Source organism: Ylistrum balloti, unplaced genomic scaffold (genome assembly GCF_031769215.1).
Source record: "Ylistrum balloti isolate Yb309-2 unplaced genomic scaffold, AGI_CSIRO_Ybal_v1 Utg370516, whole genome shotgun sequence".
Taxonomy (NCBI): Eukaryota; Metazoa; Mollusca; class Bivalvia; order Pectinida; family Pectinidae; genus Ylistrum; species Ylistrum balloti.
Genome location: NW_026782331.1, coordinates 202,000 through 217,872, shown reverse-complemented (window position 1 = coordinate 217,872; position 15,873 = coordinate 202,000). Strand labels below are relative to the sequence as shown.

At 36.4% G+C, this 15,873-nt stretch overlaps 1 protein-coding gene across 1 annotated transcript in view; it reads left to right on the top strand.

Annotated features, from left to right (window-relative positions):
* LOC132555784 (CD82 antigen-like) overlaps positions 1–15,873 on the top strand; it is a 49,256-nt gene that overhangs the window by 17,932 nt on the left and 15,451 nt on the right. Inside the window, exon 2 of the mRNA XM_060220147.1 lies at positions 3,531–3,673. Within this exon, the coding sequence (XP_060076130.1) occupies positions 3,614–3,673 (60 nt within the window). The 5' untranslated portion in view covers positions 3,531–3,613. The remainder of the gene's footprint in view (positions 1–3,530; positions 3,674–15,873) is intronic.

Here is a 15,873-nt window from a genome sequence, read left to right as displayed (position 1 = left end):
CATTGAGTCTGACATAATTCATGTTTTATTCACGGTAGATATCATGACATGTAAGTACAAAACACTTTAGGTATACATGTTAGATAGAACAGGAAACAAGCTTGTGGTTTATATTTACCCTTGTTTCTAATAGTTTACCTTATAAATGAGACAAAAGATTTTGGTTGTAGTGGGGGTCGGGTTAAAAAACACTTACAGGGTGTAACTGGTTTAAGTTTGAGATTTGTTTTCTGCCTGTAAGTATGTGTAATTGAAGTGACTTTTCCTCAAGTACTACAACTGCAGTTTTTTCCAACATATACTTAGAACTTGAGCTCTAAATCGAGAGGGAGGAGAGTGAAATCAAGGTGAAGCACTCAAAATTGGGCCATACGTTTTGACATGGACCAGTCCAAAGTTAGTATTATAACATGGTCCACTCCAAAGTTAGTATTATAACATGGACCAGTCCAAAGTTAATAATATAACATGAACCAGTCCAAAGTTAGTATTATAACATGGTCCAGTCCAAAGTTAATATATGACATGGACCAGTCCAAAGTTAATGATATAACATGGACCAGTCCAAAGTTAATGATATAACATGGTCCAGTCCAAAGTTAATGATATAACATGGACCAGTCCAAAGTTAATAATATGACATGGTCCAGTCCAAAGTTAATGATATAACATTGACCAGTCCAAAGTTAATAATATGACATGGACCAGTCCAAAGTTAATGATATAACATGGTCCAGTCCAAAGTTAATGATATAACATGGACCAGTCCAAAGTTAATAATATGACATGGTCCAGTCCAAAGTTAATGATATAACATGGTCCAGTCCAAAGTTAATGATATAACATGGACCAGTCCAAAGTTAATAATATGACATGGTCCAGTCCAAAGTTAATGATATAACATGGACCAGTCCAAAGTTAATAATATAACATGGTCCAGTCCAAAGTTAATAATATGACATGGTCCAGTCCAAAGTTAATGATATAACATGGACCAGTCCAAAGTTAATAATATGACATGGTCCAGTCCAAAGTTAATGATATAACATTGACCAGTCCAAAGTTAATAATATGACATGGACCAGTCCAAAGTTAATGATATAACATGGTCCAGTCCAAAGTTAATGATATAACATGGACCAGTCCAAAGTTAATAATATAACATGGTCCAGTCCAAAGTTAATGATATAACATGGACCAGTCCAAAGTTAATGATATAACATGGACCAGTCCAAAGTTAATAATATAACATGGTCCAGTCCAAAGTTAATGATATAACAGGACCCAGTCTGAAATATCTATGTCCTGAAGCTTTTGTTTTCTTTTCAGTCCCTCATCGCTTTAACATTTTAAACAATAGGTTTCCATTGAAACTAGGTGGAACAGTACACCTCTATTATTGTATTTATAAAGGAACGTGCTTGACAACCATTGGTACAAATCTTGAATTTCTCCAGTGTGAGGAGTTCATTCAGGGGTGGTGGGGGACACTGGGTTTTCTACCAAAAAAATGATACCAATGATGAACTATTTTTTATGAGCTTTTCACTTTTATATCACCTTTGATGTTACTGTAAACTTTATTTATCAAAAAAAGTGTTTCTTTGTCTTGAATGTCATTTTCCAGGTGTAACTTAAATGTCAGCTTAGCTAAAATGTCATTAAAGTTGAAACAAAATGAGTCAAAGTGAATGTTACCTCAGTGTTAGTCTATGTATATACATACATGTGAGCCATCTTGGTTTAGCGTTTCATAACACTTGTGTTCTGGTATATGTGTGTAATGGGATTTCCATGCAGAAATAAACATATTAAAAGTAAGCACTCCAAATTGGAATTGAAACCAAAGTCAATTGTTGAATTTTAATTGAAATTCAGCATTTTAGAATTATTGGGTTGGGAATCTTACAAATATACAAAAGTGAAAATGAAACTGGTACACATGTAATTACTTTTGCTGGCAATTTATACTGAAAATGTCGGGTGTCACATGATGCATTTTAAAATCATAAATCATTTTACTTGAATTTTAAATATTAGAACTACATCTCAGTTGAAAATTGTTCAATGTCGATACAGACACCAGAACTGTAATCTAAGGAAAAGAAGACAACAATCACTTGAATGAGTCAGGTGACAGTTTTTGTACCACTTGTTATAGACACGAGTGTTAGGTATGTTGACTTCAGGCGTAATTGTGTTACAAGAAATGTTGATTGGGAAAGTTCAGCGTATAAGGAAAGGATATATTTTCAAACAATATATCTTATGAAGCAAAATCAAAGAAAAAAATAGTTTCTGAAATTATTTGGTGTATGCACAAGCTAGATATTTGTAGAGTATGGATGTATTGATTGTTAAATATATATCTGTACCGTAGTTTACACAATAGGGTATATTTAGAGCCTGTGAAAAAGCTGTTTACTGCACTGCTCTGCCAATACAGTACATGGTAGTTATATCATTCTTTTCCTCCTGGCCATGACAACTTGTAAAAATCATTTGTGAACTATATAATTTTAGGGACTCAAAACACATCGTCCATTAACACATTTAGCATAAAATATTTAATGTCATGGAATAGAACATAGAGTTGTTACCAAGGAAATAGGGAATTAAAGGAATTGTAGATACCATGTGATGATAAAATGGGCTATTGCTGAAGCAGGTAGCCTCCAGCCTCTGGCCAGCTGGTGAAGTAATGTCAGAACAGACAAAATTAAAAAATAGGGGAAAAAATAAAAAAAAAAAAAAAAAATCAACCAATGAGGATTCACAAAAGAAACTTTTTGCCGTAAACAGTTTAACAACAAAATGAGATTTCAACGTGCCAGAGTAAATATTTCCAATGTTATGGCAGTTCTCCGCAGATGGATTCCTTTAAAGTCCAAAGTAATCCACACAAGTAGAAGGTAGATATGATTGAACAACATCCTGTCATTTCTACTATGAGCTGTAAATAGTTTTATTCTGCACAAACCCACTTGTATGTATATGTAATTAAGACAAGAATATACGCCTTATCTAAATATCAGTATGCATGAAAATTCTGCCTGTTGAAGTACAGGTAAATGCTTCAGGTATGAATATTGCTTATCATTGTAGCTATAGCTAACACAGGCCCAGTACATGTAGAGACAATGTGTGTTGACCGATTTCTGTACACAGTGCCTTGTTGTATTGAAATGGTATAGTAATTAATTTGACTTAACTGTTGAATGGTGCTTACAGCTGCGTGGATAATTTACTTAGTTTCTCTTTTAAACTAATGTACTGCTGGAAATTGGTCGCTTGAATTCCTGGTACAAGCGAGATGGATATGCTAAGCTATCCATGAGGCAGCGAGCTGTACTACAACTCCATGTGTTAAGGCTGAAATTGATTTTTAGCTCAATACTGTTACACTGACACTATACTGGGGTTCAAAATTGAAAACAAATTTTCGAAAGAACCTATTCCATTTTTTTAGAACTAATTATCAGAATTCAACGGATGGTAATTAAAAGTGTTGTTGTCTTTTATTTTTTCAGATTGACGTCTAACCAGTAGATAAATAGTTGACCTGGTTTTTCTGGTGGATTTACTGTATCTAGGCTTCATCTCCATCGTCACCATGAGCTGCTGTGCCGGAATAGCCAGGGCGCTGCTCATCATCTTCAACATTGTCTTCTGGGTAAACACAACAGAATACACTGATCGATGCTCTGACACACTGATATGTACATTTGCTACACTTAAGGGTGTACACAACCATACTATTAACTCTCTACCTATAAAAGAGTTCCACATGGTTTACTGAAGAACTGGATTGTCATTTCTAAATGGTGATTTTGTCATTGCCTTGGGTTTAATTATAATTGATGACTCATGGTTAAAAGATGATCAGAATGCTTGCATTGATAACAGTCTAAGAGATAAATAATTAAAAAATTCCAAAGGTTGATAACTCTAGCCAACTTTTGCTTGTGACAGGTAGAATTACTGTTCAATACATACATATAGATTAGGTAAAGAATTAATTTGATTACATGTTTAACACAGTTTAGTCAAAAGACAAATAACAGTTCTTTTGAAAGTTAAAAATCTGAAGTATGCCACAATTTTAGAGTAGCTGACAATCATAATTATATTACATCGCCCAGTTTGTCAGTGTATATTCTGTCCGTTAAAAATGATAAGATTTATAATTTATAAGAAAAAACTTGCTTTTCAAAAAAACTGATGACTGTTAATAATTTGTAACTCGAAAGATGTGACTACACACTGTTTCTACTGTTACCTGTAGTATTGTGTGAGATACACATCCTGTTGTATATATACCTCCTCAGGTAGATTTATCTTGAATACCACTACAGGCAATTAATTCACTGTACCAAGTAACCCTCTAGTAATTCCTGAAACAGTTGCGAAGAACACATCAACAGCTATATTCTCAACCTGAACACCTAAGAAGTATTTTTGAAATATTGGTGTGGAGGGGCTTAATAATTCATCTGTCTGATGTTGTTATACTGAGAATTCCTGAGATTTCCAGTATTGACTTCAGGTCTGGAAAGATTTTATTCATAGTAGAAGCATGATTTATGTAAAATGTTACAACAGCCATCAACAAACCAAGTTCCAAATTTCAGATAAATGAAAACCTGATGTTTGCCAGTTGGCGTGATCTGTAGGCTCGAGTGAGATTTTCTAGCTATTGAATCGCGTATGTAGATGTAGTGGTGATTGTCTAGCCTTGACATTTTCAGTTATATAACTTATGCCATATTTTTGCCATTTGTGAGCCATATTTAGACAGGAATTGAAAAGTCACAGGAAAATTCATATACTGTGAGCGTTTTTATGAAGTTTTATTTTTATACACTGAAGATAAAATGACTTCTGACTATCTAAATCACCTATATTTTTCGGATCTTACAATGATAATTTCAAAGATTATGAGAAATTACTTAGAAATGATAATGAGGGATATTGCAAACTGTTTACTACAATGATGTGTGTGTTGATTTTGGGTTGATTCATCCTTTCTCTCCATATCACTTACATTGATGGTAGAAGGTGCCAGGTTTCCGTGTAGATTTGTAAGGGAGATATACATACTGTCTTCAACTCATTAAGGGTACATGCTCCTATAAACGCCCTTCCCCAATCTACAGGCTCCTAACACAACATTCTGGTCAGATTTTGTCCTTGTCATAGTGATTCCATTCGACCATATTTGGTTTCCCACCTGCAGAAGAATACTATCAATTACCTTTAGTAATTATAAATTTACAACAAAAATTTTACTGCTACCCTTATATGAAAAATTGAACTGTATCTGTCTTGAAAAGTTCTGGTCTCATGAAAAATAATTCAATTTTAAGTCACCTTTCAGTTTAACCCTTTCGGTGCCGTAGGCGACTTAAGTTGACATGCAGACAGGCCGCCGTAGGCGACTTCAGTCGACAATTTTTGCCATTGTTTTCGGATATTTTCCGGAAAATATTTGGCGCTGAGCTGTACATTGTGAGAAATATTTGGCGCCAAAAGGGTTAAGTTCTTTTAAAGATCCCTGGTTGCTTAATGGGTTAAGTATAGTATACATATGTGGTGGCCTTATTATCCTTGACAGTGTCTAGGTAATAGGACTAATTGGGGCTGATAACTTCACGAAGTACAAGATTCATGTTGGTATTTGTATTTTTATTAAACAATGTTTGCACTCTTAATATATACAACATTTATTGATGAATGTTGACATAATGAAATATATTTTACAATCCTCTGACAATTAAAAAGAAATACAGTTATTAGTCAAAATTATTATCAAGTCTGTTCACACAGTTACATGATGACTTGATGACTCTTGTGAATTTGTCATCTCATCAGGGATTGTCTTGTAAGTTATTTTCTGTTATCAGAAATAGTTCCTCACAGTTCTTATCATCGCTAATCCAAATAATATAAAAATGGAGTCATTTTTTCAGAGCTTGTGATGTCAGCTCTCTTTGAATTTTTTTCCCTTCGTGTCAGACACCATAATGAAGATAGAAACTGCCCCTACCAGTTAGTTTATTTATGGCTGTGGTTAGTCGTAAGACCAGTTTAGGAATCTCCGTGGTAATTGTCTGATCAGTTTACCACAATCCGTGAGTCTTCTTTTGTCTTCCCCTATTTACACTGGGTTACAGAAAATCTCTGTTAGTCTGTTGTTACAGGATAGTCTCAGATCTTGTAATACAAAGAAATTATATTGAATTGTTCTGGTCACCACAGCCTGTCCTCAAACCATACAAAATATCCATGGTCTGTAAATAAGTACCATATTTATCCTCAAATAGCCCCCACTCCTGGTGCAAAAGTACCATATTTATTCTCAAATAAGCCCCTCTCCTGGTGCAAAAGTACCATATTTATCCTCAAATAGCCCCCTCTCTTGGTATATAAGTACCATATTTGTCCTCAAATAAGCCCCTCTCCTGGTGAAAAAGTACCATATTTTTCCTCAAATAGCCCCCTCTCTTGGTGCAAAAGTACCATATTTATTCTCATATAAGCCCCTCTCCTGGTGCAAAGGTACCATATTTATTCTCATATAAGCCCATCTCATGGTGCAAAAGTACCATATTTATTCTCAAATAGCCCCTCTCTTGGTGCAAAAGTACCATATTTTTCCTCAAATAAGCCCTTCTCCTGGTGCAAAAGTGCCATATTTATCCTCAAATAGCCCCCTTTCCTGGTGCAAAAGTACCATGTTTATTCTCAAATAGCCCCCTCTCCTGGTGTAAAACTACCACATATATCTCAAATAAGCCCCTCCCCAGGTGCAAAAATCTAATATTAAAGTTCAGGGAGGTCATTTTTGTGGACTACTTTTTAGCTTACTTCTGCCCTGTATATAAAGTTGATGATTCTGATAAATAAAGTAGAGATAGAGGCTTATTTGTAGACAGAGGACTGTATCAATATTTGTTGATAAAAATGATTTCTCAAAATTTCTCTTGACTCCTGCACATTTTTGGCAAAAAAAGCATTACTGTTCTGGCCCACAGGGAATGTAACTTATATTGAAACTTCGCCTTTCTTCCTCAAACTGGTAGTGGTAATTATTAATATAAGGATTTGTGGAAAAGTGAGATTTTCAAGTTACTATAATACACTGTTCCTGTATACACTAATTAATTAGACCATAATTATATTGTATAGATGATTAATTTCTGTTTAGAATTTCTGTTTAGATGTTCATAAGAATTCTTAATTTCTAAAGACACATTATCGAGTAAACATTTTAAAACAATTTTTTATTTGTAAAAGAAAATTTAAAAAAGATCTGTAATTCTACATAATTTCTCACAAACTGCTCAAGGAAATATGACAAAGAATGCCATAGAATCATGTTGTGCAATTAATTTCACTTTCAAACTTTAATTGAAAATTAATGTAGGGAAATTGCATATGTTCATTATGTACTACTTATTTGCGAATACATGATTTTGTTGGTACCAATTTCACATGTGAAACTGGTCACGAATAAATGTAAAAAAAAAAAAAAATAAGCTGTTTACAGAATTTCTTTTTAACTAACTGATAACACAACATTGTTTATACTGTTCTTTCTTGTTGAAAAAATTTATGTTTGAAATAATGGACGATTTAGAAGATCCTACTGTGTAAAATGCAAGTGCTGAAATGTAGGAATCTCTCTCCTAATATAGAGGGTTGACTGGTATACAGCACATTGGCTGTGGGTAGATCAGAGAGTTGATGACTCTGATACAAGCTTTGGTAGAATGCCATTTGTACCTGACAGGCGTCATTACTTTTTCCACAGAAAGTGTAAAGGTCAATTGAGAAACAGCACTGTATATATGAACAGATGCTAACAGGAAGTTAGGCTGTCTCCTATGTGTCTCTGGATCTGTCAGTGACAAATGTCTGTAACATAGGTATAAAGGTCACTATGGACCTCAGGAAATCCAGGGATAGGAATTTAATAAAGATTGTTGGTAGATCCTAGGATAGACATAACACGATATGTTATCTCTTCTCTCTTGTTACTGACAGGTGTTTAAATGTTGTATTAAATGGAGACTGTAATCGGAGATATTGTAAACATTGATATCAGTATAAACATGCATTTCACAAATGAAAAAAAAAAATCTGTCCGTCGTTTCCTTAGTAGTATTTTTTCTTCCGTTTTTTTTTTCAATCAAACAAAATATTCCTGCTTTCACTAATACAAATCAAATCCTACTGCATTGCAATGAATTGCATAACAGATTGTTGACATATATATATATATATATATATATACAAAATTCAAATTAATGTAGAAGTCGCTTTAAAATATCATTTCCCCTATACCTTTAAGACTGAATGGTTTTCAGTGTCCCAACCCACCAGCTGTAGGGCACTGAAGTTTCAGCAGCTACATAATATAAATGAAGCTCTCGGTAAATTCCAGACATATTAGTCAATACGGAGATGAAAATAGCGTTGCAATATTGCCAATATTTTGTTTTCTTCCTATTGACAACTCTTTACAACTTACACCCTATATTTCTGTGTATACTGGTACGTTCCTATAAACTCGCCTCTATCTGAAATAGTAGTCACATATTTATATACACAACAATATCAGGTGCTTGCAGAGATTCCAGACACAATGAGAGTTTGTGCATATTATCACACCTATTGTCATACCTTACACACAGAGTTATGGCCCTTTTCAATAAGTAGAATAAAAAAAAAAAGCTATATGCCAAATACTTTCCTTTGAACACTTCGTCTCATTCTCAAGTGTTTGTAACATGTATTGTACAAAGGATCCTAGCCCACACAATATAACATTATGTCTTTATTACAACAGAGCATGAGAACTTTTAGTAGATATTCTGTTGTACCATCAATACTTGGTTTTCAATAATATACCAGGCTAGTACCCTCTGTTTATAGCCTTTGTATTTTATCTTTAAGACAGACATCTAATGTTGAATTTATTGCTATGGTAAAGATCAAGTGGGATAATGCTCTTGGTTCTATTTCTGTTGTATATTATTTCCTATAAAAATATCTTACACTAAATTTAATGCTGATGAAATATCTTTACGTGTGTGTGTGTATATATATAAATAATTCCGTTTTAGGGGTAAGTCACCAGTTGTCAAAATATAAGGTAGGGAGTAAACTACATTTCAGTAACGGCAGATTAGGGTTCAGTTGCTGTGTAATTCAGAGTAAGGGAAGCCTCACTGACTCTGACTGACTGAACCTCCATGTTAATAATGCATTGTAAATCAATCCCACACATTCAATGCAGCACAGAGTACAAAGTTAGTGCATTACAAAATGGAGAAAAGAATGAATGTGAAAAGTTTGGTATTGTAAAGTCGCATTTCTCGGCGAACAGCATGTAAGTTTCACTCAATAAAATTTATCTACAAGTCTGTTCTCTTAAAAGACAGGTTTTGTAAAATCTTGTAAAATTCAGTCATAGTTTTGTGTTTTGTTTGTGTAAATACCCACAAAAATTATTTATAAAGAAAAATAGTGTTATATCCGCGAATATCCCAAGAATGGCCATGAATCACATCTGTTAAATTTACTTACACTAGGCACATGAAAGACCCTCTGTTAGGTAGGAAATCTTACTTGATTGGGATAAATGTAAGACAGGTGAGTGAGCTACCTGAATTAAGATGGCCCACTGATGGCCTATGTGTATTTGGTTATTCTTGTAGCTTGTTTTGCAACATATTTCTGATGTTTATTGTTGTCTATAGTGTTGTTATAGATAAGGTTACTAAAGTATGTTGGCAGTATTCACACCCATTGTGTGGCTGTTCTGAGGTTACTTTGAAGTCATCGTGGCAGATTTCACACCCAAGGTGTGGCTGTTCCGAGGTCACCAAATTCACAGTGGCATATTTCACACACATAGTGTGGCTGTTCTGAGGTTACTTTGAAGTCATCGTGACAGATTTCACTCCCATTGTATGGCTGTTCTGAGGTTACATTCAAGTCATCGTGACAGATTTCACGCCCATTGTGTGGCTGTTCTGAAGTTACTAAAGTGATACTATGGTTACTATAGTCACAGAGGCAGCTCAAACCTGTGCCACTTTTGTCAAAGAGGTTACTTAATCACTGTCACAGTTTTCACACTCATGTGGCTTTAGTTTCCTCTCTTATCGCAATAGATGTACTTAGTCCATAAACTAAGCCACTGTGGCAGTTTTCTTGCCCTTGTGGCTATAGATAAACTAAGTATTGGTGGCAGTTTTCTTACCCTTGTGGCTATAGATAAACTAAGCCACTGTGGCAGTTTTCATGCCCTTGTGACTATAGATAAACTAAGCTACTGTGGCAGTTTTCTTGCCCTTGTGGCTATAGATAAACTAAGCCACTGTGGCAGTTTTCTTACCCTTGTGGCTATAAATAAACTAAGTCATTGTGGCAGTTTTCTTACCCTTGTGGCTATAGATGAAGTGGCTATAAATAAACCAAGTCATTGTGGCAGTTTTCTTACCCTAGTGGCTATAGATAACCTAAGTCATTGTGGAAGTTTTCTAACCCTTGTGGCTATAGATAAAGTGGCTATAGATAAACTAAGTCATTGTGGCAGGTTTCTAACCCCAGTAGAGGCTGCTAAGTTACAGAGGCAGGTTTGGCTGAGGATGAAACTCCACATGATTGTCTAGAGATGTTAAATCATTGATCTGCCTTCATCTGATACCTTTACCTTTCATGTGCTTAAGATGTTTTATGTATCATTCTGTACCGTGTCTATGTCTACAGCAAACGTTTACAAATGTAGGCAATTATATAATTATATTTACATGTAAGTACGTATCTTGCTGTAATATTATAACATGTGATTAGCGATACAGGTCCCTGGGAACTTTTTTTGTTGGCAATGGGTAAAGGTGAACTGAAGTGAGACATTTATACAAATAACAACAGTTAAAGCTTGTATATCTCTCTCTACATACTAGTGGTGATGGTTGTCAGCCAGTGTGAATTTACATATGACCACAAACCACATGCATGTAATTTCTTTTATTCATTGTTGTATATCTCACGATAAGTTTGAAATAAAACCCAAGGTGCCTCATGAACTGTATTTAAATAATTTTACTTTTGCTATTATTGTTACTTGGGAAAAATTACAGAAAATTACAAAATACTATCACTGGAGCCATATCACATTGCAGTTTGGTCATGCTTCACATGCCAACATGAAACATAATGTCAAAACAAAGCCTTAATGTATATCATTAAGATAATTACGGTGAGCCTTGTGTTTTCATTACATTGTGATCAGTAGGGCTGCAGTATCAAAGTCCCATAAAGCGTATGACATTTTATCTCGGTAAGGTGAAGATTACGGTGCACAAGTCAGTGGTTTGTGATTTTCAGGACACTGTGAGATCACAAAATGTTCTGTGCAGTCATTAGCTGTGTTTTTGGCGAGTTACTTAAACCCAATTACTCTGAGGAGCATGTGGCATGTCGCCGGCACGATGTTCATTGATAGCATGTCAGCAGCCTCAAACGCAAAATGACTCGGGCAGTTCAATGACAAACAAACAACAAATAAAAAAATAATGTGAGGGTCAGATAAATGTACAGATTTAGTAACACCCAATATTGTAATGGGTTACAGAGAAATGTCAGATTTAGTAACACCCAATATTGTAATGGGTTACAGATGTCGAATGTTACAGAGAAAGGTCAGATTTAGTAACACCCGATATTGTAATGGGTTACGGAGAAAGGTCAGATTTAGTAACACCCAATATTGTAATGGGTTACAGAGAAAGGTCAGATTTAGTAACACCCAATATTGTAATGGGTTACAGAGAAATGTCAGATTTAGTAACGCTCAATGATGTAGAATGTTACAGAGAAAGGTCAGATTTAGTAACAGTCAGTGATATAGAATGTTACAGAGAAAGGTCAGATTTAGTAACGCTCAGTGATGTAAAATGTTACAAAGAAATGTCAGATTTAGTAACAGTCCGTGATATAGAATGTTACAGAGAAAGGTCAGATTTAGTAACAGTCAGTGATATAGAATGTTACAAAGAAATGTCAGATTTAGTTACAGTCAGTAATGTAGTGTCAACACTGAGATAACCATTATTTCCAGAAGAAGAATTATTTTGCAGAAATTAAAATGATAACTATGGTTTGTAGACTATAACAGACTTTTAGTGAGTGTGTTTTGTACAAGGATTTTATATCTCAGTTTGTTTGAAGCTCAAACCCTTCAACTTCAGAGCTACTCTCCAACACTACAGAATGTTTGAAGAGCAAGCCTTTAGTCATGGTCAATTTGTATGTGCATCAGCGTGTTGTTCCATACTACTTGGTTAAATGGGATGTGGTATTACAACACATTATAAAGTACCTGATAGTCCCTGATACTACTTATCTAGGAGTGTTCTGGTTAATATAAACTGAAGATAATTCTCAACAAATGGAATGGCTAGTAGGGAATTAAGAATCTGTTATATTTAGATCTTATTATTTTCATTCCGATCATTTAGTACCACAGACATCGGACTGTAGTATTCCCTCAGTACAGGGCTAAAGGAGGGATGATGCCCTGACACCTCAGACAACATGTGTTGTCTGTAGTATTCTCTCAGTACAGGGCTAAAGGAGGGATGATGCTCAGACAACATATGTTGACTGTAGTATTCCCTCAGTACAGGGCTAAAGGAGGGATGATGACCCGACACCTCAGACAACATATGTTGACTGTAGTATTCCCTCAGTACAGGGCTAAAGGAAGGATGATGCCCCGACACCTCAGACAACATATGTTGTCTGTAGTATTCCCTCAGTACAGGGCTAAAGGAAGGATGATGCCCCGACACCTCAGACAACATATGTTGACTGTAGTATTCCCTCAGTACAGGGCTAAAGGAAGGATGATGCCCCGACACCTCAGACAACATATGTTGTCTGTAGTATTCCCTCAGTACAGGGCTAAAGGAGGGATGATGCCCCGACACCTCAGACAACATATGTTGACTGTAGTGTTCTCTCAGTACAGGGCTAAAGGAGGGATGATGCCCCGACACCTCAGACAACATATGTTGACTGTAGTATTCCCTCAGTACAGGACTGTAGGAGGGATGATGCCCCGACACCTCAGACAACATATGTTGACTGTAGTATTCCCTCAGTACAGGGCTGTAGGAGGGATGATGACCCGACACCTCAGACAACATATGTTGACTGTAGTATTCCCTCAGTACAGGGCTAAAGGAGGGATGATGCCCCGACACCTCAGACAACATATGTTGACTGTAGTATTCCCTCAGTACAGGGCTGTAGGAGGGATGATGCCCTGACCCTTCAGACAACATATGTTGATTGTAGAATTCCCTCAAAACAGGGTTGTAGGAGGGATGATGCCCCGACACCTCAGACAACATATGTTGACTGTAGTATTCCCTCAATACAGGGCTGTAGGAGGGATGATGCCCAGACACCTCAGACAACATATGTTGACTGTAGTATTCCCTCAATACAGGTCTGTAGGAGGGATGATGCCCAGACACCTCAGACAACATATGTTGACTGTAGTATTCCCTCAATACAGGGCTGTAGGAGGGATGATGCCCAGACACCTCAGACAACATATGTTGACTGTAGTATTCCCTCAATACAGGTCTGTAGGAGGGATGATGCCCAGACACCTCAGACAACATATGTTGACTGTAGTATTCCCTCAATACAGGGCTGTAGGAGGGATGATGCCCAGACACCTCAGACAACATATGTTGACTGTAGTATTCCCTCAGTACAGGTCTGTAGGAGGGATGATGCCCTGACACCTCAGACAACATATGTTGACTGTAGTATTCCCTCAGTACAGGTCTGTAGGAGGGATGATGCCCTGACACCTCAGACAACATATGTTGACTGTAGTATTCCCTCAGTACAGGTCTGTAGGAGGGATGATGCCCTGACACCTCAGACAACATATGTTGACTGTAGTATTCCCTCAGTACAGGTCTGTAGGAGGGATGATGCCCAGACACCTCAGACAACATATGTTGACTGTAGTATTCCCTCAGTACAGGTCTGTAGGAGAATTATATGAATATACACTGCAGTTTCTGTCTGCTTTCATTATAAACATTTACAAAAGAACAAAGTAAATAACAGCTATGGTGATATATTCCAATTTTCACTAGAGAAATCAATGGTTTTTATACTGTTTCCGTAAATAGATTAAAATGTTCAAAATTAGGTAGCTGAAAATGCAGATAGGATCAGTTTATATATAGATATGCCCTGGGAATGTATCGGTACTTTTAGCTGTTTGTTCATTTAGACCATAGACATGGTTGACTGCAGGTGTTGTTAGTAGCATGGTAGGGACATGGTTGACTGCTGCACTGCCAGAGTCTCTGGGAACCTGCTACCAGTCTGACAGACAAGTAGCCAGGTTTTGTAGGCCTGTTACTGGCATTGCCCCTTGACAACATGTAATATTCATGTTTGTCATCGGCAGCTTGCTCCTAAACTTTGACACTAAAACCACTAATCATTCTATGTTTTATACAGTAGTCACATCAACAAAATTGCTGGTAACCTTTGATATTTTTTAGGGTTGTTTCTCATGAAGCTATTTAAAAGGGTTCAATTTGCATCATGTTTTATTATTGCTTAGGGCCTCTGAAGAAATCATGGAAGTCATGAAGCATGAATTTAAATCCAACAGTCGTGTTAGTGTTTTGAATAAACAGTAAATCCTATTGCATTCTAAAGACTTATTTTCATATCAAAAGAAAGATAAGTCCACATTAGCATGTTGCTGTTACTGTATCTGTGTACCTGTCTAATTTATCAACCTTTCAGACACAACATATTATGCAGGATGTTGATGTACACATTCTTATTTGTCAATCCTATGTGTGTGAAATCATGGTAAAAAAAGTGTTGGATCAGTCGCTAGTGAGTCATATTAGACAGGTGTGGGATCAGTAACTAGTGGGTCAGATTAAACAGGTGTGTGATTAGTAACTAGTTGGTCAGATTAGACAGGTGTGTGATTAGTCACTAGTGGGTCAGATTAGACAGGTGTGTGATTAGTCACTAGTGGGTCAGATTAGACAGGTGTGTGATTAGTCACTAGTGGGTCAGATTAGACAGGTGTGTGATTAGTCACTAGTGGGTCAGATTAGACAGGTGTGTGATTAGTCACTAGTGGGTCAGATTAGACAGGTGTGTGATTAGTCACTAGTGGGTCAGATTAGACAGTTGTGTGATTAGTCACTAGTGGGTCAGATTAGACAGGTGTGTGATTAGTCACTAGTGGGTCAGATTAGACAGGTGTGGGATTAGTAACTAGTGGGTCAGATTAGACAGGTGTGGGATTAGTAACTAGTGGGTCAGATTAGACAGGTGTGGGATTAGTCACTAGTGGGTCATATTAGACAGGTGTGGGATTAGTCACTAGTGGGTCAGATTAGACAGGTGTGTGATTAGTCACTAGTGGGCCAGATTAGGCAGGTGTGGGATTAGTAACTAGTGGGTCAGATTAGACAGGTGTGGGATCAGTTACTAGTGGGTCAGATTAGACAGGTGTGGGATCAGTTACTAGGGGGTCAGATTAGACAGGTGATATCAGTAACTGCTGGGTCAGATTAGACAGGTATTGGATCAGTTACTAGTGGGTCAGATTAGACAGGTGTTGGATCAGTTACTAGTGGGTCAGATTAGACAGGTGAGATCAGTAATTATTGGGTCAGATTAGACAGGTGAGATCAGTAACTAGTGGGTCAGATTGAATTGGTTATTTGACAGTAAATAAATTGTAAATTGTTTATCAATATAGGAAGAAGTTTGTGAAATACATATACATTAATG